This window comes from Antechinus flavipes, chromosome 1 (assembly GCF_016432865.1).
Source record: "Antechinus flavipes isolate AdamAnt ecotype Samford, QLD, Australia chromosome 1, AdamAnt_v2, whole genome shotgun sequence".
Lineage (NCBI taxonomy): Eukaryota > Metazoa > Chordata > Mammalia > Dasyuromorphia > Dasyuridae > Antechinus > Antechinus flavipes.
Genome location: NC_067398.1, coordinates 144320288 through 144346774, shown reverse-complemented (window position 1 = coordinate 144346774; position 26487 = coordinate 144320288). Strand labels below are relative to the sequence as shown.

The following is a 26487-nucleotide window of genomic DNA, read 5'->3' as shown; positions in this document are numbered from 1 at the left end:
TCTGGAATGACCTGTTCTTCATGAAGTCAAGCTGATTATTGTTGTCACCCCATTTCCTTTCTAAATGTTGACCAACCATCTGTTCTAGAATTTCCCCTAGAATTTATAGAATTTAGGTTTACTGGCCTATAATTTTCAGATTCTTTCTTCTTCTCTTGAAATAAAAAAAAGCAAGACATTTGGCCATCTCCAATTTTGTAGTACCTTTCTTATTTTTTGTGATCATTTAAATATCACTGACAGTGACTCAACAGTCCCATCTGCCATTTCTTTCAGGATACAAAGATATAGTTCATCTGAGCCAGGTACTTGAATTTATCACAGGTGAGCTACATGTTATCTTTGTATTAATCTAGAGTATCAACTCCCTATTAGTCATTTTTGTTCCATCATTCCCAATGTTAAGGCCATTGTCCTTTGTAGAGAATATAGGGAAAAAAATTCAGTAGCCTCACCTTCCATCTGCTATCAGTAGTCATTGTTTCATGGACCCTAAGCGAAGACCCTATTCCTTCTTTGAACCTCCTTTTTTTTCCTCCAATAGAGTAAAAAAACACACACCTGTTCCTTTTTTTTTTTTTTTTTTTGTCCTTAGCTTTTCTGTTCAGCCTTATCTCATTCTGAGTTTTAGCCTTCCTGACACTTTTTTACATCATGTGTTGTGTTCTTATATTTGCATTTATTTTTCTTGGCCTTGCTTCTTTCTCTACATTTCTTTAAAAATGTCTTTGAAAAAAAATATTTTTACCCACTTATATGTAAAGACAATTTTTAACATTTGTTTAAAAAAGTTTTTGTGTTCCAATTTTTCTTTTTCTCTCCCTCACTTCCTCCTGCCCTCAATTCTGAGACATGTTTAGTTTTGCAAAACCTATTACCATTTTAATCTACATTTCTTTTAAAAAATTTAAGTTAGCTACTCATTTTCCTTGGTCTTATTTGAATAAAACAATTTTAAAATTACAATTAAGTTTATAATTAAGCTTTTTTTATTATAGCTTTTTATTTACAAGATATATGCATGGGTAATTTTTCAGCATCGAATTAAACCATTTTTTCCCTTATTAGACTTATTTCCATTTGTGTCTTCATAATTTCAACTTTGAATATCTTCTTGATTGGAATGATATCTTCTGAAGTATTTTATTTAGTTCATGGACTCCAACCTATTTTTGTTTTTGAAATCTGCTTTCCTCAAATCTAGGGTTTATGTCAGACTATGTCTAGTTTTCCTCATCACAGAGTCTAGGATGGAATAGTCACTGTCCTCAAGTTATCTACTTTCCCCTCCTTGCCTCCAGCAATTACCTCCTACCTGTTAATGGAATTAGATGACTAGGATTTCCCCTTGTTGGTTCATCAAATTTTTAAATAATGAAATTATCATGAAGGCATGTCAAGAAATTATTAGTTGCTAAGCTTTTGGTATAGAGAGTTCCAGAAACTGTCTGGATAATTGAACTATTGATTTTTGTGCTAGACTTATGATCTACTTTTAAAATTCATGATCCATTTCCTTTTTTTTGTCCAGGTGGCCTATGATATACTCATGATAAAAATCATTTGTTTCTCTCTCCTACCAACCAAATATTCTGTTATACACTTTCTTCTAAATGTCTGGATTTTCTTAATATACAGTGCTCTCTAGCACCTCAACCCTTTTGTTCTTAAGTTGCTTTTCAACTGTGTTCAACTCTTCATGATCTCATGAATTTCTTAGCACAAATACTAGAGTGGTTTGCCATTTCTTTCTCTAGCTTATTTTATAGATGAGGAAACTGAAGTAAATATGATTATGTGACTTGCCCTGGTTCACACAGATAGTAAGTATTTGAGGCTGGATTTGAACGCGGGTTTTCCTGACTCCAGGCCCTACATTCAATCCAATGTGCTACCTAGCTCCCCAATTATAACAAACATGTATAGTCAAACAAAACAAATCTCTGTGTTGTTCATACTTTTAAAAATGTCTCATTCTGCCTCTTTGAACAGCACATTTCATCATCAGTCTTCTTGAATTGTATAAGTCATTGCATTGATCAAAATTCTTGAGTCTTGTTTGTTTTTACAATATTGTTTTTGTATAAATTATTCAGTTTTGCTTCTTAACTCTGCATCAATGCATATAATTCAAACTAAATTATATTGGAATCATCCCTTTCATTATTTCTTATGACACAGTAGTATTCTATTACATTCATATATCATAATTTGTTTGGCTATTCTTCATTTGACATCTATTCCAATTTCTAACTATTTGCTACAATAGAAATATTGTTATCTTTGAATATGTGTGCTCCTTTATTCTTGCTTTGAGCTCTCTGGGCTATAGGTTTAATGATACTGTTGTTGGATCAATTTGTTGGATTGTTGGATACAATTTAATAATTTCTGGAGCATAGTTCCAAATTGCTTTCCAGAATTGTTGGAACAGTACACTGCCCCACTGGTATATTCACATACATTGGCAATACTTTTTATCTTCCTTCTGGAAGTATTATTTTTGCTACTATGAATGACAAGAAGGGGGTACTTGCTTTTAGTTCTGTTCAGTTTTGTGAGGTTTCTGTGTTGTTTTGGATGCATACCCCTGGAAGACAATAGACTTACAATTCCTCAGAAGAGGATTATCAATTATTATTTCTTTTCTCTTCTTCTGCCTCTTATTGCAGCAGTTCTTAAAATGTGGTCCAAAGAATCTTGGGGTCACTGAAGGGGGTTCTCTCTCTTAGGGGGTTCAAAATTAGTTTCTATTTCTAATATGGTAAATATCCATAAATATCACCCACATAAACAAAAACTCTTTGGGCATATCCTCAACAATTTTTAATAGTATAAAGAACAAAAGTTTGAGAACTACCATCTTATTCGATAAGAGAATGACTGTTTGGTAATTTATCATTTGACTTATCATTTGGTTTCTGAAGGGTTAAATGACTTGCCCAAAGACACATTGTCCTTTTTACTCATTCCAGTGACTGACTCCATCTGGGTGAACCTCATATGACAACTCTTTAGGTTGGGAATTGGTCTGTACAATTAAATGGAATTATTTCCTCTTATCTAATAACCCCTCTCATGATCTCACAGTCACACAATCTCAGGACACTATTGTATTCGGCAGAGATTTTTCATTCATTACCTCCCAATATTAGCTTAAAGGATTGTATATTTACAAGATCTGTTAGTTAATGTAACTGAAAATGAGATTACATTTAGCGTAAATGAGATAATAGAAGAAGAAAAAGACAACCAACCATTTTACTAATTTAATTCAATTCAGTAGTAGATTAGCATTTATTAGGTACAAAACATTGTGCTAGGCACAGGGAAAATAAGTATAAAAATAAGAATGTTTACCCTTTAGAACTTTATCTTCAGCTAGGAAGATTCAACATTATACTAATAAATTGTTATGAAGTTTATTCAAAATAGTTTTAGAAGAGGAAAAGCACATATAACTGGGAAATGAAGAGAGATCAGGAAAGACCTTGTGAAGGAATTGACACCTGAGAAATCTTGAAGAAAGCCATGGATCCTGGGTTTTTGTGTGTGTACACATTCATATATATGTATACAAACATACTCATATATGTGTATATGCATATATCTATGCCTATATCTACATTTCTCTATCTATCTACATACATACATACAAACACACACACAAATACTTGTATATATGTATGTATAGAGTGATATATAAATGCTAGTTGTTGTCTTTGTTATTGCAAGAGACAAAGGTGAGAGAGGAGTACATTCTAGTTATGGAGGACCGACTGTGCATTCTCATGCATATGGGAGATGGGATATTATACATGGGGGCAAGAAAATAAGGCAGTATTGTTTAGTATATGTGGGTTAAGGTAATGTACAAAAAATGTTTGGAACATTGCCTTGCTGTCAAATTATTCTTGGCCTGAAATGACAAACAGCAGAGTTTCTTTTATTCTAGAAACAATAGAAAGCCATGAAAGATCTTATAGGAAAGGAGTAGAATTGATTAGATTTGTGCTTTAAGATTATTTTGGCATTTGTATCAGGGATAAATTGAACAAAGGAGACCATGGGAGCAGGAAATAGAATTAGGAGGCTATTGAAGGAATTTAGGTAAGAGATAATGAAGACCTGATTTATGGTGGATGGTTAAAAAGTAAAGTGAGTAAAAAGTAGTAAATTGGATGGGCAAGGATTTGTGATGGTTGAAATGATGAGACCTAGCAAGCAGAATAAAAAGTTGGACTACATATTAAGAATTTCTGCTTATTTCTAAGGAGAGAATTTAAAAGGAATGAATTATCTTATCTTGCCTTTTTTTTTTTTTAAAGACAACTCTTCAACCTTCCACACAGCTTTAAACCAGTCAGTTATTTCTCTTTCCCATCCTTATGCTATCCAACCTCTCTGTACCAAGAAGGAAAGAGCTTCAAGGTGGTTCCTTTCACTTCTATATTTGGGGTGCAGAGAATCCCTAAGATACTGTGTTCTAGCTTATTAAGTCTCTGCGTGAACCTGACTAACTGGAAGTATGGTCATGCTCTGGATAGAAATAAGGATAATAGGGTGGAGGCACATTCAGGGAGAGAGATAGTGATTTCCATTTTAGTGATGTTGACTTTGAGATATGGGTAAAGATGTCCAGTTGGCAGTTGCTAAAGAATGTAGGAGAAAGAGCTGAAGGTTGTGTCTATGGATCTAGACATTATATGCATAAAATAATAACTGAACTCATAGGAATTGGTGAGGTCACTGAGAGAGGTGTAAAGAAAAAGAGGAGGATCAGATAAAACCCTAGAATACACCTATGCTCTAATGGGAGGTTCATTGGGATGATCCATGAAAGGAATGTTCTAAGAGGAGAACCAGGAGAGAGCAATGTCCTAAAATCTGATGGAGGAGAGAGTATTCAGTAGATGGAAGGTGCTCAACAGTGCAAAAGTCAAAAAAGGATCAAAAAGTATGAAAACTCAGAAAAGAGCATAGGATTTAGTTATTTCTAGATCATTGGTAATCTTGGCAAGTACAGCTTTAGTCACCATGGGTGTGGAATCCAAATTGCAAGAGATTGAGAAATGGGAAGTAAATTAAGTAGATCTTTCTTTCTTGGGAGTTTGTCTGTGACGGAGAAAAGATACAGGATAACTTTTGAAATGAAACATCTTCCACTTGTTTATTGTGAATCTGAAATTTCAAATTTCAAAGCAGTATTTATTTAAATCTTTTTTATTTCTAGCTTAAGACTTTTCTTTCACAATTAAAGGCTAATAAAACATTTTGTTACTTTTAGTTGTAATGTCTATATGATACTATATAGGAAGGAGGGTCCTTGATTTTGAAACACAGACTTCATTTCTATGACTAGGAGGCCATGACTTAGAGTCATACTCGATTTACTGGATGGTGAGAGTGTTTTGAAGAAATTAAGTTCTCTAACCCTCATCTCCCTTTTATATCTTCTTTAGCTTCAGCAAGGAAATTCATATGTAACTTCTTCCCAATTTCCCCACTTCACCTACTATCAGAGACTTGCATAATTGTCTCTAGCTTTTGAGGGCTTATCTTCATAAATCTTTTTTTCCTTTGGATTCTACATCAGAGTAACAATTTTAGAGATAGATTCAGTTGGTATTATCCTATATAGTTGTTGGGATGAGGGTTACTTTTGCTGTATTTCTTAAATAATATTTCTTTTACAGTTTTTCCATTTGGCATATGAAATTGCAACCATCTTTACTGAAGTAAGTTCTGTCTCTGAAATAATGGAAAACTTGACTCATTTGCAACTGCATTGGGTCCAATATAAATGTATAATGCTAATGCATTAGCCTACAATTAAATCTTATTGCTTTGCCAGTTGTCCCTATTAAATTTTTAGCATTTTTGAATATTGCATTCCACAAAGATTAAGCTTATTTACATTTGTAGACCATAAGAGCTTTTTTTTTTTTTTTTTTTTTTTTTGCTTTCTTTTAATGAAGAATCCATCCTAAGGTCCAGTAACTTTTATGGGAAATGGTCTTCAGTGATCTTACATCGAGGACTGTGCACCTTTATGATGAATGGATCAAAGATGCTGGTAAGTTACTAAATTTCTTGGATGCCCCATAGAGATCTCCTGTTCTTTTTTTTAAAATAGGATATTTAATACTATTTTGTTGCATCTAAATGAGTACTTTGTGGTCTAAGCTTTTTTTTTTCCTTCCAAGTTAAAAGAAATGATTAATTTTATTGCCAGGAAAGAAAGTATGTAGAATTATATAATTTAAATGAAACATTCAAACTGACAGAGGTTAAAATGATTTTTCCCAAGGTCGCATAACTAGATGTCAGACCTGCCTCTCTGTCTGAAGCTTATATTTTAAATTAGGGTTTAAAAAAATTTGCCCTTTTATCACCACCACACAAAGACTTAATAAGCTCAGTAGACTATATATCGAAGATTCTATTACCTCAAATGTAGAGGGGAAAGGAACCACTTTGAAGCCATCTACCTCATGTTATAGGAAGTTGGGGCAGCACAGAATGGGTATAATAAGATGGAGAGAAGTGGTCTACCAATGATTGATCCAAAGCTGGTCTGAAATATAGAAGAATTGAGCACCACCCCAGAATCACAAGGGACCTGAGTTCAAATCTGCCTTGAGACACTTAACACTTACTAGCTGTGTCACTCTGGGCAAATCACTTTAACTCCAATTGCCTCAACAACAACAACAACAAAAATAGAGAATTGTCTTCTTCATCTTTTTTTTTCCCAAAAAAATCATCTTTTCCTTTTAAATTCTCACCTTTAGAGATAAATAGGATTTTTGTATTGTTTTGTTTTGTTTTTTTAAAAAAAAAACATAGTTTAAGATTTACTCCTAAGACTTTGGGTGGCATTGTACATAGATATGAAGAAGTTGGTGAACTTGGGGAAAAATATTACATCTTTATTTTCACTGATCTCTAACTAAAACTTAGCATTAACTTCAAAGATTTAAAAACATTCTGAAAGAAGTAGTTTACAGGTTTCACCAGCTGCCAAAGGATCCATCTCTCTCTCTTTCTCTCTCTCACACACACATAGGGTTAGAATATCACTTTCCAAGATTATATCCTCTATTTGGCCAACAGCTTCTGTAGTTAAGGATCATATTGGTCCTTCCTGTGTTTTTATTTGCTCACCTTTGAATATATGTCAAAGAAGAATAAATTAGTTAAGACTACAATAACCTGGGATCAAGATTGAGGGCCTGGAATCTTGACTTTGACCCTAATTCTGGTACACAGCTCTTGGGAAATTGGCTGATGTTAATAGTTTTTTGACCTGTGATGGCATGGACATCATGACTATTAATGTCAGCAGGAAAATTCCATGGTCTAGGAACTACAAAAAGCCAGAATTTGGCAGTAGATCAAAACCCTGCAAATCCCCCACAGGTTCAATAACAATGCATATATTTCAAAGCAAAGCTAATTTAAAGTAACATTTGTCAAGGGCACCTTTAATGATCCCTACATAAAAACTGCCAGATCTTAGTGTAATATAACTAGTGCCAAGCCATGTGTATCTCATTGTTCTGGGCACACTCTCTGGCCAGGTCTGTTACATTTTATTCCATCCTTTCCACCAGAGTTTTCCAGGAATGAAGAGTCTCCCTTTTCTTGTCATTGGCTGGAACCACTAATGATTGTGTTCTTCCAATTTTAAGGACTGACTTACTATCATCCTAGTTTCATTTAATTATTTAACATTAGATTGGTAAGAATAAATACAACAATATTTTCTCCAGTGCTTAGTGGACATTATAACTCCATTATACCATCTCAGTCTTTGGGGGAGGGAGGGGAATTCATCTCACAGTTTATGGCATTTGTCTCACCAAATTGAAATTCAAAGCTCCACTAGGCCAAGATTCAGGACCCTTGCTCCTTAGGGCTTCCCTATGGGACTGGATGGACAGCGAGGTGGCACAGTGGATAAAGCACTGGCTCTAGTGTCAGGAAAACTCTTCCTGAATTCAAATTTAGCCTTAGGCACTGACTATCTGTGTGACTCTAGACAAGTCACTTACCCCTGTTTGCCTCAGCTTCCTCATCTGTAAAATGAACTAGAGAAAGAAATGGCAGACCACTCCAATATCTTTGCCAAGAAAACTCCATGTGAAGTCACAGAGAATTGGATATCCCTGAAAAATGTTTGAAGAACAACTGGTTGCTAAATTTCTGGATCCCAGTGATTTGAGCTCCCAGGTTAGAGACTCGTGTTTCTATACCTAGAAATGAAAAGGTTGATCAAAAAAAGGTCAGAACTCCCATTCTATTTTTTGGGGCCACATGGTTTAATTAGGTGAAGGAGAGAGATGGGTCTTAGATCCTCCCCATTTATTGCTTATGTTATCTGATGTGAGTGACAATGCAAATGCAGAAAAGATCCAGTCATTCAGTCAGGCATTTTTAAAGACATGGTATTCTAGTTATATGGCCAGTGGAAAAGGCTGCTCTGAACCACATGGTACATCAACTCAGAATGTCCACACATGCACCAATTCTCTTGTCTCCTGGAATCAGGAACTTGGTATTTTTAATGTGAGTGAAGCCATCTTAGATAATCTGGGCTTGTACCAAATGGTCATTACTAATGTAATTAATGAGTAAAAGAAAAGTATTATTCTACTAATCAAGGAGTTAGAGAGAACTGTACATTAAATAGCTAGGGAAATAAGAATTTTGTTAGTATTTTAAAAATCTATTCTTTGTATCCTTTAAGGATTGAGAAATTAGTATCCTGGTTCCATTTAACTACTTAACAATAGATTAGCCTTCTTTGAACTCAAAAGAGTTGCCTCAAAGAGGCAGAGTGGCATCAGGGATAGAAAAAATGGAGTCAAGAGTTTGAGGATCTCCATTCAAATTTCACATATGACCTGTGGAATCCGGGGAATGCCTTAATCTGTCAGGTCCCTCAGACAATTCTTTAGAACTATAAGAGCGAGTATTGAATTGCATTGGTAGAGGGAGTTTCCTCTTTTGGAGTTCCCCCATACCAATGAAATCAACTAATCTGATTCCAAAAATATGTGTAACACACTATATTAGATGGAGGGTGTATGAGACTAAGACTTTTAAAAAAATGCTTTTAAACACTGAGAAGAAATTAATTGTTTCAACTTCTTTCTTTTTTGTGTCTTCCTTTTCTTTTGGAGGTAATCAGGATTAAGTGACTTGTTGGGAAGCCTACGGACAGTGAGGTTGTATTTGAACTCAGTTCTCTTGATTCCAGGGTCACCATACCACCTACCTACCTATTCCCTACACTCTGAACTTAACTTTACCTTGTCTGTTCCTTGACTTCAGTTGAGAAAAACTGGTTTTAGAGTCAAAAAACCTGATTTTGAATATAATGTCAGTCACTCAGTCCTCCCCCAACCTTCACCAGGTTACTTGACTATTTAGATTTCAGTTTCTTCCTCAGTAAAATAAAGATCTTGGACTTGATAAATGGCCTTGAAGATTACTTCCAGTTCTTGGTCTGAGAGTCTGCGATCTTACTGCCAGCCTATGAGTCTTTTCTTAAGAAAACAATACTTCTACCAATGTGCATTCATGGAAAGCATTTGTGGGATGGGAAAGAAGGGGCAGGAAATAAGCCACATGTTTTCTCTGTCCCCACTATGAGCACACCCAGGATAAAATTATTAGCTTATATTCAATCAAAACATCAAAGGAATCTGGAAATAAGAAATTTTTTACACAATGAACATGTTCCTTAATTAAAATGTTTGTTAAAAGACAATACATACATATATAATATTATGTATATATATGTATAAATGTATATTATATTATATATGTATACATATGTGCACACATAGACATAGATATATTAATAAAAAATGTCCCCCTCCAATTATGTTAAAACAATTTTTTAAAATCTGATTTTTTTTTTTTGTGAAATCATCCTATTAAACAATTCTGCTAAATCATCCTGCTTTGAAAATGAAAAAAATGACATCTTTTCCCAAAGGACAATATTTCTATCATTTCCAAAGATTGGGGGGGGGGCACTCTAGAATTATATTTCTTGGTTCAACTTACTTTGCAAGAATAGAATGTATTTATTTTTTAAACACACATGATAAGCAACATGGCATAATTTCTGGAGTGCTGGAGTTGGAGTTAGAAAGCACTGGGTTCAAATCTTCCAACAATTACTAGTTTGCTAGCTTTATGACCATAGTCATATCATGTGTCCTAGAAACTCTCTAGGACTATAAAATCTAGATCTACTTTATTTAAGAGGGTTTCCATGTGGGGAAAAAAGTAATAAATAAAAAGGACCTTGGAGGTCATCTATTCTACCTCCCCCCCCCCCATTTCACAGATGAGGAAACTGAGGCCCAGAAAAGTTATAATCTGTCCAGGGAGACCTCTACATTGGTGAAATTATAGCTTCGAAATACAGAAATCTTAATCCACTTTAAATTGGACATATTTAAACTTTAAGCTGAAAGAAGTTTTGATCAAAGTAAAAGATTATTTTTAAAACAAATAATTAATTTTCTCCTCTCTTCATATGAATCAATAATCCTATGTCATACTAAATCACTTTTATTTATGTGTTCTCTTTATGCTTACAGTAGTGGGGAGGAAAGTCATAGATGATGTCTTTTAAAAGAAAAAAATAATGAATGAGATGCTTTCCCAAGTCAAGAAATGATATAGTAAAATTAAAGTACATTCTGCTTATCCAACCATTCCAGAGAGTAATTTGGAATTATGCCTAAAGGGCTATAAAACTATGCATACCCTTTGATCTAGCAATACAACTAATATATATATATATATATATATATATATATCAAAGAGATTGGGGGTAGTGGTGAGAATCTATTAGTACAAAAATAGCTCTTTGTGTGGTGGCAAAGAATTGGATGTTGAAAGGATACCCATTATTGGGAAATGGCTGAATAAGTTGTGGTATATGATTGTAATAGAATATTGTTGTGCTATAGATGAGTGTGATAAGTATGAGAAATTGGGTGTCCACAGATATTGATAGAACAGGAAAAGAGATGGGAGAGGTAAAATATCTTGTTGAGTTGAGGAACTGGTTAGACAACTAAATTCCTAACAAATGGAGTTTAGGGCTAAACCGACTCAAATCAGCTATAGTCAGTGACAAGGCATAAAACTTTTTGAGGGGATTGGAATCCAACCTAATTGCTATTCAGATGGTGAATGTTTGACTAATTGTATCCAACCTGGTTACTATTTGAATAGTAAATCTGACCAATTGTAACCAACCCTGACTGTAAATCTGACCAATCTAAACCTTGAAAGGAGGGTTAAAGAAATGAGTTACCAGTATAAAATTTGTTACCTCAAAGTACTCAGTGTATCTCATCTATGAATATTCCCACTTCTCATGAGAATCACTGAATAAAGGATCCTTCTCTAAGCTAAACTCAGCATTGGTTGTAACACTACACCTGGACCAGCTGGCAACTGGGGAAGCAGTGGGCAGTGGCAGCTCCTCTCCATTTATTCCCCAATTCTGCTGAGTTCCAGAGTTCTTTAGTAACACAAGCATGCTGATTTCACAAAATCCTGGAAAGACTTACATGAACTGATGCAAAATGAAATGAACAGAACCAGAAGAACATTGTCCACAGTAGTACCAATATTGTGGGATGGTCAACTGTGAATAACTTCCTTAATCTCAGCAATATAATGCTCCAAGATTATGTCAAAGGATTTAGGATTAAAGTGCTGTCCACCACCAGAGAAAGACCTGCTAATGTCTGTATGCACACTCTTTTTCACTTTATTAAAAATAAAACTTGCCTGTGTTTTCTTTCATACTGTCTCTGGGAAGGAGGTAGGGCAAGAGGAGGGATAGAGTTTGGAATTTAAAGTTCAAAAGAATGTTGAAACATTTTTATATGCACTTGGGAAAATATAAAATATTATTAAAGGAAAGAAAACTACATTCTGCCTTACAGGCAATTAGATTTGAGCTAGAAGGGACCATTAGAATCATCTAATTCAACCTTACTTTATAAATCAGGAAACTAATGTATACTGGTGTTCTGATTTCACACATGTTCTCTGGATTCCTTTTATTAAGAATAATAAATTACTTAATATCATTCTTTAGGGATCAGATTATCTCAGAGTTAACTATTGAACTTCTCAGTCACTTCCAACTTTGTCACAAACAACTTTTGTTTGTAATCTCTTATGGCTTCCCTAGTCATTCCCAGTTCTGTATGATTGTAACCATTTTTTGAGGGATAATTTATGTAAAGTGTTCTGTAAGCCTTGGCTATACCAAAGTAAGGGATTATTTTTGTTCCTAAATCTCCTCTTGGAATGGTGTTACTTTGGTGATTTATGAATCAGTTTCTGGGCTTCCACTAGCCATATTAATTGATAAGACAACGATGATCTAACAAATGCTCCTTTACTGTTTTTTTATTGTTTTTAAATTTTTAAAATTTAAATTGTTTGTTTTTTTGGTCTTTTACTTTTATAAGTAAAGGGAAACTTCGAGAAGCAGTGGAGACTTTAGTGAGGTTCATTAGGCTGATACCAAATTTCTCTTTAATTAAAACTATAATATATGTTATAGAAAAATAAATCTTGAAAAAAGTATCACTTACTCTATAGTATAGGCATGACTTGGAGATATTGCAAATGGTTCCAGAACATCTCAATGAAGTGAATGTGGCAATAAAGCCAGTCTCATGAAAGTTTTTGTTTCCCAGTACATATGAAAGTTATATTTTCACTGTACCATTGTCTATTAAATGTGCTATTATATTGTCTTTAAAAAATGTACATTCCTTAATTAAAAATACTTTACTAATAAAAATGCTAACTCTTAGTAAGTCATAATTTTTGTCCTGGTGAAAGGTATTGCTTCAATAATGATGGCTATTTGGGGTGGTGAAATTTAGGTCTCTATGGCAATTTCTTAAATAGGACAATGAAATTTGCCTCATCAGTTGATTCTTCATTTTACTTGAATACTTAGAGGCCATGGTAGAGTTGTCAATTGACCTAATTTTGTTATGAATAGGGAGTCTTATAGAGAGGGAAAGAGGAGGTAAGCTGGTAGGTGGAGCATTCAGAACACACATAACATTTATTAAATTCCCTGTCTCACATGAGTGTTGGTTCATGGTCTCCAAAACAATTAAAATTGTAATATCAAAGACCACTGATCATAGTTCACCCTAACAGATGTGATAATAATAGAAAAAGTTGGAAATAGTTTGAAAATTACCAAAATGTGAAACAGAGACACATGCTGTTGGAAAAATTGCCCTGATAGACTTGCTCTTTGCCACAAACCTTCAATTTGTAAACAACAATCACAGCAACCCTCCCTCCCCCACAGTTCCCTATAATATCTGCAAAGCACAATAACATAAAACATAATAAAGCAAAACACAATAAAATGTCTGTAAACTCTTCCCAAAAATGCTGGAAAAGAAAGAAATGAAACAACTTGTAAAGATTAATTTATACAACTAACGGGCAAAGTGAGAATTAGGGATTATTTCAACTTTGTGCATTTGCCTTTTATAAGTTTTTTTTTAAGAGGCCTCTTTTTTTTTTTTTTTTTTTTAGCTCTCATTAACTCACATTCTCTCTACTATCAGTAGAATTCTCCTTTTTGGTAGAGGTGACAATGAGTGGTGAAATACCCAAAAAGGATGGAAGAAATCTTGATCACAAAGTAATAGGCAGGCTCAACTCTATGCCATTCAAGACACTCAGATTTAAAGGAACATTTAGAACTTGGTAAACCAAGATGGTAAAGAGGTTTAGAAACAGAGTCATCAGTGGGATGATTGTAGAAATTGAGAATTTTTAGTTGAGAAAAAACAAATAATGCATGAAAAATATATAAGGTAAATGGAAAAGATATAGCTATCAAATAAATGAGAAATATTAGATTTATTCTATAACCTTCCATTGGATAAACCATGAGAAGATGTGGATTCAATTCAACATAAGAGAAGCTCCCTTTGGTGTGATATTGAAGAGGAAAAAAAAGTTGATTATTTAAAAATTAAATAGGGGGCCAGTCCACTATCCCTCAGACTGTTGGAGGGCCGGACTATAGTAAAAACAAAAACTCTGTTTTGTGAGCCTTTAAATAAAGAAACTTCATAGCCCTGGGTAAGGGGGGATAATCGTCCTCAGCTACCACATCTGGCCCGGGGCCATAGTTTGAGGACTTCTGCTTTAGACCACCTTTAAATTAAGCACAGGTAAATTTTACATTGAAAAACGTTTTGATCAAGTTAGAAAATAATTTTTAAATAATCAACATTTTTTTCCCCCTTCAATATCACACCAAAGGGAGCTTCTCTTATGTTGAATTGAATCCACATCTTCTCATGGTTTATCCAAAGGAAGGTTATAGAGTAAATCTAATATTTCTCATTTATTTGATAGCTATGTCTTTTCCATTTACCTTATATTTTTCATGCATTATTTGTTTTTTATCATCTTAGATAAATGATGAAAGTAAGAGGAATTAAATGATTTTTCCATGATCATACAATTAATAATAATAATGAGGTTGAATCCAAAGTGATTACCTATATTATTATGTATTCCAATTTAGACACCTCATTCTAATCACTGGAAAAATATATAATCTACATTAGCTGTCTCTTGATATAACAAACATTCATTGACACAAGATTTTCTTCTAGATCCCAGAGTGGGAGACTGGCCACTCATGTCTTCTCCTCTGCCACAAGCCATTATCCTTGGGCTCTATGTCTACTTTGTCACTTCTCTGGGTCCAAAGCTTATGGAAAACCGCAAGCCCTTTGACCTCAAGAAAATGATGATTACATACAACTTTTTAATAGTGCTCTTTTCTTTATATATGTGTTATGAGGTAAGTATTTTTAATTTTTCTAATGGGAGATTTTTTTTATTATTAGAGTATAAAATAAGCTTGTTTCACATACTGTCATTTTAATAATTATTATGATTACAAGGAAAAGTACAGAGACAGATTTTTATTGACTGAGTTGAGCCTTAGAAGGTCTTGTCATATGCTTCCTTTAAAAACTCCATGAATTGTCTTAAAGATAATGAATCATTAGGAACAAGCTCAGTGTAATTCAGCCTAGAGGCAAAGTGAGAAATTTGTTAATTTATCAATGCAGTGTGAATTTTTAATAGCTACAATTCCAAATGAAATTTTAGCTTTAAAGTATGGGACCTAAATTTTTTGTGAAATTTTAAAAATGTTTCACAGAAAGATTATGATTAGAATATTCAGGAAATGGATTGGGGTGGGAGGCACTGAAGATCAAGTAGAAATTTCTTTATTTTGATATTGAAAAAAAAGCTTTCTAATGACATTTTTCCTTATCATTTTCATCTCCAAAATACTTTTTGATGTATTAGCTCCTCTTATAGTTACAACATCCTAAATATTGCTATGTGGAATACTATTTATAAAATACTTTGAAAACCTTAAATCAGTATGTAAATGCTAGTTATTATTGAATATAATTATTATCAGGAAGACAAATCTTCCTGATTCCCAGGTAACTGTGCAATCTTGCAAGCCAAGATGTAGTAAGACATAAATGATATAAATATTCTTTGAAAACCTTAGCTATGTAAATATATGGTAGTGTCGCATATTATGAGATGGCTGTAGTTTGCTTAAGCACTTAATTTAGTCTGTATTTCAAGAAGTATTTTTTAAAGTTTTCATCTTTAAAAATCCATTCTAGTCCTATTAAGCTAAAAACATGGGGTTTTGTTTGTTTGTTTTTCAGGTATAAGAAATATTTTATTAAAATAGTGTTTATGTAGCACTTCATTTAAGGGGGAAGGAGGTGTGTTATAATGAATTTCCAAAATGTTTAGTTGTAATGGAATTTTACTAAAATGAATACACCCAAATGGCAAGTCTTGAAAATAAAACATATTGATTATGTATCCTCTGTATAGTAAATAAATGCTTATTAAATTAAATTGAGAATGAATTAGTGGACTAATTGCTACTTGTTATCAAAAAATATTCTCTTCTCCTTTCCAATGCTTGAACCAATCTATATAGTGGAAAGAAAACTGGATTGAAATCAGAGTACTTGAATGTGGGAATCTTACCCTGTCTCTTATTACATATATGGTCTTAGGCAAATCATTTAACTTACTTTGCTTTACTTCTGTAATCTGTAAAATGAACTATTGGTTAAGATCACCACTAAAGTACCATTTTTTCCTTTTTAGAGGTTAATATCTGAAGATAGGATTTATTACATAGGGTACAGGGACAGGGACTAGAGAAAGGGGGACAGATTCCATTGTTGTGATAACAGCAAATGGTTCCTAAAAGAGTTTGGGGCTTGGAAGTAAGCTAGTTTGCAATTGTTCTATATAGTGATACTTGGTAATGGCAGCTAGATGGTGCAGTGGATGGAGCCTGAGCCTGAAATCAGGAATACCTGAGTATATCCAGACTCCTGTACTTACTAGCTGTGTCACTATGGGTGTGTCACTTAAATTCACTTTGCTTCAGTTTCCTCATCTTTAAAATGGGCTTAACAGTACCTCCCAACCAGGTTTGTTGTGAGGATCAAAAGAGCTAGTCATTATAAAGTATTTAGCATAGTGCTTGGCCCATAGTAAATACTATAAAACTTTTACTTATTATTAGTATTGTTATTATCAATAATAATGCTTTATTCATATGGGAAAATGGTTGAATTTATCAACCTCAGGGAAAATTATGGCAATCCCTTGTACTTCAGTAACTAGTACTTCTGTGACCTCATTTTCTTCTATTAAGCAGTAACCAAGCTACATTCAGCTTGCTCTTTTCCTTCTAGAGCAGAATGGGGCCAACTTCATTCTTCATCTTCAGTAAAAAGGAATTTAACCATTTTCTTTGTTCCTTCTACTTGCTTCCCCAAGCTGCTTGTGCCAACTATTCTCATTTCTCTTTATGCATTGTGTGAGTAAGAAATTGAAAGTATTAGAAATGAGATAAGAAGAAAATGTCTTTTCCTCTTAGCCTGCCTTGTATTCAGTTAGCCTAAATGATTGAGTTACTCATGCACCAGCTTTTTCTCGCAATAAATGGGTGTTCCTTTTGGCTTGGATGATGTAAGTGATTTCTGATCCTTGTTAAATAGCTATTTTGAAAGACTCAAGTATATGTGAAATGAATATATGCATATCTTACTGTGGCATTCTTAATTAATCGCAAATTTTGAGATAAGAAAATGATGAAAAGCATCAAGAGCCCCACCTCAGTAAAAAGGTTACTACCTTTAACAGATAAAAAAGATGCCTTCTTGGTTGTATAGCACACAAGGTATAGAGTCATTAGGTATGCAGGGTAAATAACCTCATCAAGAATGTAAAGATAGGCTCTTGTTGACCCAGGGTCAAATAGGGAATGAGATAAAGGAAAGAAACATTTACTTCAAGAACCAAGCCTGGATATTATGCTAGGGATATTATGCTCTCCATTTTCTATGTATATTCAAAATCTTCTTAAGAGAATTAGAGGCCAAGTCTAGGGTAGAATGTAAAAGTTAAAAATGTCATGCACTATTTCATATTCAATATAGTGTTTATTTTCTATAGAATAAGGTAGTTATCAGTTGAGAACTTTGTGGCCCCAGCAACTTATGAAAACAATCTAATAAGGTATGGGGCCATTATGATGAGCAGTAAGGGAGTGCTTATTTGGTCAAAATCAGAATTCCTTAAAGTATGACTTGATGAAAGGTATTTATTAAATACATATAATATGCTAGGTACTATGTTGAGTGCTAAGAATGCAAACAAGAAAGTTATGGTCTTTATCTTTGAGGAGTTTATATTCTAATATAGAAGACAACATATGTAAAGAAATGGTGTTCAAGGAAAGATGGCTTTTTTGGAGGGAGAAATTCTCTAAAAAGATAGTTGGATCAGTCAGTAAACATTTATAAATTCCTACTATGGGTTAAGCATGGTACTAAACACTGAGGATATAAAAGGTAATAGATAGTTTTGTTTTGGAGACCTTATAATCTAGTGAAACAGGCAACTTGCAAATAATCATGTACAAACAAGCAATATATAGGATAAATTGAAAATCATCAAGAGGTGTTGGGAAGGATGTCTGTAGAAGGTAGAATTTTAGCTTGGATTTAAAGGAAGCTAGGAGATAGAGATAGAGAGAGAGAATTCGAGGCATTGAAGACAGCTAGAGAAAATGCATGAATGTTGTTCAAACATTAAAGAAGCCAGTGTTGTTTCAGTGATAGATATTGGGAGCTAAATAAAATAGAGAAACACTGGAAGGCTAGGAAGAGATCAAGTTATGAAGGACTTTAAAAGCTAAACAAAAGATTTTAGATTGGATACTGGAGATAAGAGAGAGCCACTGGAGTTTATTGCATGAGGGTTAGGGGACAATATGGTCAAACTTGTGCTTTAGGAAGATCACTTTGATAGCTGAGTGTAGGAGAGACTTGCCAAAGAGAAATAATCAGCAGGTAATTGATTGGATATGGTGGTGGTACTGATGGGGCTGGTGGTGGTGGTAGTGGTGATGGTAGTGTGTCTATATGTGTGTATGTATATATGTATGAAAGAGAAAGAATCGTAAGTCAAGCATGATGCATAAGATGTGAGCCTGGATGCCTGAAAAGATGCTGCTGCCCTCGATAGCAATAGGAAAGTTTGTAAGGGAGAAGAGAAGGAATAATGAGTTTAGCTTTGAATATGTTGAGCTTAAGATGTTTACATGACATACAATTTAATGGTTAATAGGCAGTTGGAGATCAGCTAAAAATGTGGGGCTAAGTAGGTGGATTTGAGAATAATTAGCATGAGATGAGATCAGGACATGAAGTTCGATAGAGGGAGAAGAGACAAAGGAACAGGAGAAAAGCCTATCCTGAGGTTAACAATGTGATCTGGATGAAGATCCAGCAAAGGACACAGGTTAATTATTTATTGATAATAATAAATTAATTAATCATTACAGTTTAGATCTCTGGAGCACATAGCAAAACTTTAACTAAGGTGAAAACTATGTCTTAGTGTAAAGGAGGGTACTAATAAAAAGGTTTCCAGATATTAGCAGATTTAGCTTTCCCTTAGTGAAATCAGTCATGTCTTTCTACATGTCTCTCATTCCTGTGGTGTATTTTGAAATTTTCTCAGCTGATTTAGAAAAGATAGTCCGGACAATGTATTTATGCATGTATTTTTATCAAAGTAGGGAAGCAGTATGTGTCCTGTCTCAGATACATAATAAATATGACAATGACCAAAAAATCACAACCTCTCAATGGTCTGAGAATATAAATTAGAGATAAATAGTCAATCCCCATGAATAGAAAAAGTTCTACATTGGTTGTGTTCTCAATAATTGAAATCACATATATGTTTCCCTTTAATCTGTGCATAGATACATTATGTATTTGTATCTATAGAACTATGTTTTTTTTAATAATCATTCTATTAATAACATGTCTAAGAATATGTCATGTGTAGGGAAATAAAATGATTAAATGGGAGGGCGTGCCTGTCAGTTATATTGACTATGTCAATTGTGTTTGCTTTTGCTGTATTTCTTTGTTACAGAGGAAGGTACCTATTGCTGATTAGGAGTAGGAGGATCTATCTGAAAATAATTATGTTGTAAAAGAAAAAGTACTAATAAAAATTTAAATTTTAAAATATATATGTCATCCAAGTCAGGTGCTTGTATTTTTAAGATGAATTTTTAATGACACAACCTTCATGATATTTCATAATCTTATTTTTTTTCTTCCTGAAATGTCTCCATATGGCCTTGAAAATTCCTATTTTCAAGTTTAAAAATGACACGACTGCATTTTATCTGTAATAGACTATTTGTTTAAGTTTAAGTGGGTGTCATCACATGGTGAAATAAGTTTTTAATTTAAAAGTTTTTGCATTACATTTATCAAATTAGAAATGTGCGGACTGAAGGGAAGACAATAGCATCAACTGTCATAGTGAAAATTTCTAAGAAAGGTGAAATGTGGGATGTGGGTACTTGTGGGCAAATAGACCATTACCAACCACTTAGAATATCCCTTAGTTTTAAAATAAATAGAAACCTTGGTTACTCACTTTCAAGTACTGTTTTAATAGTAAACTTGATCACAATCAGACTTGAAAGTATGTTGATACAGTATTTATATTCAATTTCAAGCCATCATCTTCAACAAACAGTTCATTCTTTTCTTTACTGGACTAAAGCCATTTTGTGGGTGTGTTGGAATTAAGGTCTACCAGTTTGCAAAACTGTAGCTGACTTACTAACAAGATTGTTTTATTTTTTGGATGATCCAAAGCCATAAAGAAGATCTACTAGTTTCCCTTATCTAGTAAAAAAATGCTACTTTGTCCATTTTCTTGAATTTTTATTTAAAAGAAAATCGTGTCATTTGATCTATAATTTAAAAATGAACCCTGGGCAGAAGGCAAATAAAAACACAGTTGTTGTGTTTATCTAGAAAATATCCAATTTAATGTTTTGACTTGGTTATTTGCTGATTTCTTAAGTCAAATATTGATTATTGCCAACTATAAGAAAAAAAATTCAGGTATTAAAAGCTGATTATAATATCATCTTTCTTACACTGGCAATCATATGAGTAAAATTCATTTTGGAAAATCTTTGCCTCACTTTTCTTCTGTTTGTTGTTTCAGTGGAATACAGTATGTTGGGATAACTGTCCAAAGAAAGTTGTTTTATTTGGAACTATTTATATGGACAACAAAATTAATTTGTCTATGATTCATACTTGATCACCATTTTAGCTAACCTTTTTCCTTCACTGTTGAGATTTCTCATTCAGGTACTCTTGTAAGAAAGGTGTGGGGAAAACCTAGTTGAAATACTTAGGTGCAGCTGGTAAGCAAATAGTTCCTTATTTTTTCTGTGTTTTTTCTTTTTTCTTTATCTGTAGTTCATAATGTCTGGCTGGGGTGTAGGCTATTCATACCGATGTGACATTGTTGACTATTCCAGATCACCTATAGCCCTAAGGGTAAGTTGTTGTTTAGTAATTTTTCAGTTGTATCTGACTAGTTATAACCCCATTTGGCGTTTTCTTGGCATAAATATTATAGTAGTTTGCTATTTCCATCTCTAGATCATTTTGTAATTGAGGAAACTGAGGCAAACAGAATAAAGTAGTTTATCCAGAATCACACAGCTAGTGTCTGAGGCCAGATTTGAACTCAGGAAGAAGAGGCTTTGACTCCTAGCATGGCATTCTACCCACTGTGCCACTCAGCTGTCCTCAAAGGTAATTGGTTACTATTTCAGCTAGACAATTGAGAAGGGTATTTTTAAATTGAATTTTAATCACATTTACTCTACCCTAGATTCAAAATCAGTGGGAGTATGGAGCTAAGATGATAGAGAAAAGGCTGGGTTTCACCTGAACTCTCACAAATTCCCCTCCAAATACCAAAATAATGTCTCAAAACAAATTCTGGAGTTGTAGAACCTACAAAAGGAGGAGATAAAATAATTTTTCAGCCCAAGAAGCAGAGGTAAAAATATAGAAATCTAAAGAATCCACTGATTATCTCCTGAAAGTGGGCCCCAAATGAAAACTCCCAAGAATATCATAACTAATTCCACTGTTTAGGGCAAGGAAAAAAATGTAAGCAGGCAGAAATAAACAATTCAAATATCATGGAACTACAGTCAGAATAACATAAGACATATTAGTTTTTTCACTAAAAGATTAGAGGTCTTGGAACATGATATTCCAGAAGGCAAAGGAGTAAGGATTACAATCAAGAATTATGTATTCAGCAAAACTGAGTGTAATCCTTCATGAGGAGTAAAGTGGATATTCAATAAAATAGAGGATTTTCAAGCATTCCTGATGAAAATAACAGAGCTGAATAGAAAATTTGACTTTCAAAGATAAGACACAAGAGAGGCATAAAAAGGCAAATAGGAAAAAAGGAATCACAAAACTTTCAATAAGGCTAAATGTTTATATTCTTCCATGGGAAAATGATACTTGTTAATTTATAAAAACTCTAGAGCAGTTAAGAGTATACCTATTCAGAGGGCAAAGGTGTAAGTTGAATACAATGGGTTGATTTTTTCTTAAAAAATAAAATTGGGGGGTAAAAAAGAGAAATGCACTGGGAGAAGGGGAAAGGGAGTAGTGGATGAGATAAATAATCTTCCATAAAAGGGTCATAAAGAGAGCTTTCAAAGTGAAGGGGAAGATGGGAAAGGTGGGATGGGGAGTAATAAATCTTACTGTCATTAGATTGACTCAAAGGGGGAATAATATACACATTCATTTGGGTATAGAAACCTATCTCATCCTATAGGAAAGTAAAAGGGGAAAAGGAACAGAGAAGGAGGGGTGATATAAGACAGCAGATTGAGGTAGGTAAAAGACAAAAGCAAAATGTTTTAAAAGAAGGACAGGGTGAAAGGAGAGAAAGAATAGGATAAATAGGGGGGAAATAAAATGAAGAGAAATACACAGTAATCATAAATGAAAAAAGTTTTTACAGGCAGTTTGTCTAATAAAAACTTAATTTCTCAAATACATAAAGAACTGAGTCATATTTATTAAAAAAGAGCCTTTCCTCAATTGTTAAATGGTCAAAGGATATGAACAGATAGTTTTCAAAAAAAAGTAATCAAAGCTATCTATAACCATATAAAATGCTGTATGTCACTGTTGATTAAAGAAATACAAAGTAAAACAACTTTGAGCTACCATACTAGACCTATCAGAAAAAGAAAATGACAAATGTTGGAGTGGAAGTAGGAAAATTGAAACATCAATGTACTGTATTCTGTACTGATTGTATACTGTATTCTGATTGTATACTGATTCAATCATCCTGTAGAGCAATTTGTAACAATGACTAAATAGGTATAAAACCATGCATGTATTTGATCAAGCAATAGCACTATTAGCTTTATATCCTAAAGAGATTTTTTTTTTTAAGGAAAGGATCTATATGGACAAAAATGTTTGTGGCAGTTCTTCTAATGGTGGCAAAGAATTGAAAAAATGAAGGGATGTATATCAATTGGGGAGTGGCTGAGCAAATTATTATATATGATCATGATGTTCTATTATGCTATTGGAAATGATGAACGGGATACTTTGGGGAAAACTTGGAAAGACTTACATGAACTGATGCAAAGTGAAATGAGCAGAACAAGGAAAACATTGTATATAGTAATAGCAATATTATAAGATGATTGATTATGAATGACAATTATTCTCAGCAATATGATAATCTAAGACAATACAAAAGGCCTATGATGAAAAATGCTATCCATCTCCAGAGAAAGAACTGATGGAATTTGATTGCAGATCAAAGCATACTTTTTCTTTAATTTCTTTATTTATTGTTGTTGCTGTTGTTGTTTGGTCTATGTTTTCTTTCACAACATGCCTAACATGGAAATATGTTTGTATGACTACATTTGTGTAACCTATATCAAATTGCTTGCCTTCTCAATAAGGGGGTGGGAGAAAGATAATTTAAAACTCAAAATTTAAAAAGAAAACAAGGTTAAAATTGTTTTTACATGAAATTGGGGGAAAAATAGAATATTAAATCAACATAAAATCAATTTTAAAAAATCCTTCTGATTGTCCAGCTATAATAGTTACTAATTATGATGTCTGAATAAAAATCTATGAATTTTAATTTACTAAATTAAAAACTGATGATGAATGAATGAATTCAGATTTGAGGCTGAAAGCCTTGGGGGAACTTAAATTTTTTTAATGAAAAAATCAGAGAAAATTGAACATATTTTCCTTTTCCTTCCTTCTCTTTTCTTTTTGGTGGGATAGAAAGTGTTATTATCATTATTTGCAGTCTTTAATTAAATTTTTTTGTTCTCCTATGTATGTTTTTGCAGATGGCATGGACCTGCTGGCTTTATTACTTCTCCAAGTTCATTGAGCTATTAGATACTGTAAGTAGAAAATCATCCAGTTAAGTAAATATATAAAAAAGTTAAAACAGTGTTGTTTTGATGCCTCACTTCCCTTTCTCACTAACCAGATTTTGTATCTTTCATTAGCTTAATTATCTCTCATTTATATAAAAAAAAGAATGCATAGAGAAAAATAATTCAATTTTCAAAGTGTTTCCCAATCCTTAAAAAAGAATATCTCTATACATCAAATAATACCAAATTATTAAGGACTAAATTTACTTAAGCACAACTTTCTTATAATCCATAGAACAGTTCTCCTTTACTCCACTGATTTGAGTTCTACAAAACTGTCTCAAAATCCTTAAAATATCTTTCCATTACTTTGAGTCTTTTGGTCAAATTCAGGACAGGAACAAATCTATTTTAGGCTCTTTATAATTTAGATTTGGGAAGGACTACTGTTATTAAACAAAATTGTTCCTATCAGAGGGCAAAGGACCTTCAGTCTATAAGCACTATAAACTAATGCTAAACTATTCCCAAAGAGCCTATCTTATAAAACAAAAGCAAACAACAGCAACAAATTCCCTCACAACGAACTTATCATGGATCTATAGAGAGCATAATCCAAGTGCATTATTTCATCCTAAAGCCCTTGCTTATTCGATATCCTTTTAATCTTCCTTGTGGTTACACTAAGTATCTGCAAACTTTGGCTTCAGGATTTGCTGAAATGCTTCTACCAGATTCCCTTTCTCTCAATTCAAATGATCCCATTAGAAAAAATCCATGTGTGTTTTTCTGTTCCTTCTATGGAAGTTAGGACAAAAGAATCACTCCATTCTCTGTTGCTTCTAACTCTAGTTAGACCTAGTATGAGAACCTTAAGCCCCAAATCATTTCAATTATATTCTCCCATTAGGGCTATACAACCATGTCCTGTGTTTCAAATCTTAATCTCACTTATTTCTCTATTTTATTATTCAGAGAATATTGGAAGTGGAAGGGATATTAAATATCCTTTAGTCCAACTCTTTCATTTTACAGATAACATAGCTGAGGCTCAAAGAGATAAACTGATTTTTCCAAAGTCACAGAGTGAGTGAGTCTTGGGTGGAAACAGGCCAAGGACCAGAATCCTATTGACTCCCACCCAATTCAGTTTTCTTTCCACTGAACCATGTTGCTTCCTTATATTTTTGTAAGCATATATATTTTGGCTATGTTACTATTCTGCATGTTCTTGGTACTATGCAGAATGCTGTGCATTTACCTTCCAATAATCTTCTTCTTTCCCAATATCGCTACATAACATTGTTCCTTTGGGCTGTTCTCTTCTTAGCTAGCTTATTCCTTTGGAATTCTGCTTTTTTTTTTCTTTTTTACTTTCAAGTTTCCTATTAATTTTTTTTCATACTTTGCAAACCAATAGGCAGATTCCATTTTATAGTGCCTTGACTTAGTCTTGTTTCTTAAATTATTTTGCCTTTTGTTTCCCAAATTAACTCTTTGGAGGTAGTATTTAAAAAACACATACCACATTATTATTATTATGCCTTGTACTTTTTCTTTATGGATGATTGTTAATCATTTGAAAAGAAAATCTTCTTTATTTGCTTAAGTCTGAATTTATCTAAATTTGTTTCTAATCCCAAGAATTAAGGCCAGTCTATTCCTATCATTATTTCTTTTCTCACATTTGTTTCAAAAAATCACTCTGATTTCTTCTATTTGTTCCTACTCCTTCCTCTATCCTGCCCATTTGACCAATTCATTCCATTTCTACTTTCCCATCCCTCATAACACTAAAATCTCAATATCTCTTGAATTATCTGACTTCATAATCAGATAAAGGAGAGACAGTTTCTTTGATGTTTCCCCTTGTGAAACCATCTTCTTCTGTAAACATTCCAGAAAACTTGATTTTTAAAGCAAATTATGTTTGTGTATTTACTAAAAATATTTCACACTTTCCCTGTGTTTGTGTATACTAAATGAATATTGCATGTATTTTAAATGTGAACTTGATTTTCTTTAAATTATTTCAGATCTTTTTTGTTCTGCGTAAGAAAAATAGCCAAGTTACTTTCCTGCATGTCTTCCATCACACCATCATGCCATGGACCTGGTGGTTTGGAGTCAAATTTGCTGCAGGTAGTTGAGGGAGAATTGGGATCATGTGCTATAATAATAATAAAATTTCCATGTTATAAAAACAGTAATAATGATAAGAGCATTTATATTGCACTTAAAGGTTTTCTAAGTGCCTTGAGAAATATTATCTCATTTGATCCTCAAAACAAGCCTGGGAAGTAGGTGCTAATATTATCTCATTTGATCCTCAAAACAAGCCTGGGAAGTAGGTGCTAATATTATCCTCACTTTACAGATGAGAAACCTGAGGCAGAAAAGGATCTTGCCCAGAATAATACATTACAAATTGTCATTAAAATAAAAAAATATTTCCTGGAAGGTCAGAGAAGACATTCAAATGAAACTCCTGATTTTCTAAATTCCTCACTTCATTT

The 26487-nt window shown here is 33.4% G+C and overlaps 1 protein-coding gene across 1 annotated transcript in view; it reads left to right on the top strand.

Annotated features, from left to right (window-relative positions):
- The window catches only part of ELOVL7 (ELOVL fatty acid elongase 7), a 114528-nt gene that overhangs the window by 73715 nt on the left and 14326 nt on the right, over positions 1 to 26487 (top strand). Inside the window, exons 2-6 of the mRNA XM_051991064.1 lie at positions 5979 to 6076; positions 14718 to 14908; positions 20979 to 21059; positions 23939 to 23995; positions 26008 to 26113. Coding sequence (XP_051847024.1) covers positions 6013 to 6076; positions 14718 to 14908; positions 20979 to 21059; positions 23939 to 23995; positions 26008 to 26113 — 499 coding nt within the window. The 5' untranslated portion in view covers positions 5979 to 6012. The remainder of the gene's footprint in view (positions 1 to 5978; positions 6077 to 14717; positions 14909 to 20978; positions 21060 to 23938; positions 23996 to 26007; positions 26114 to 26487) is intronic.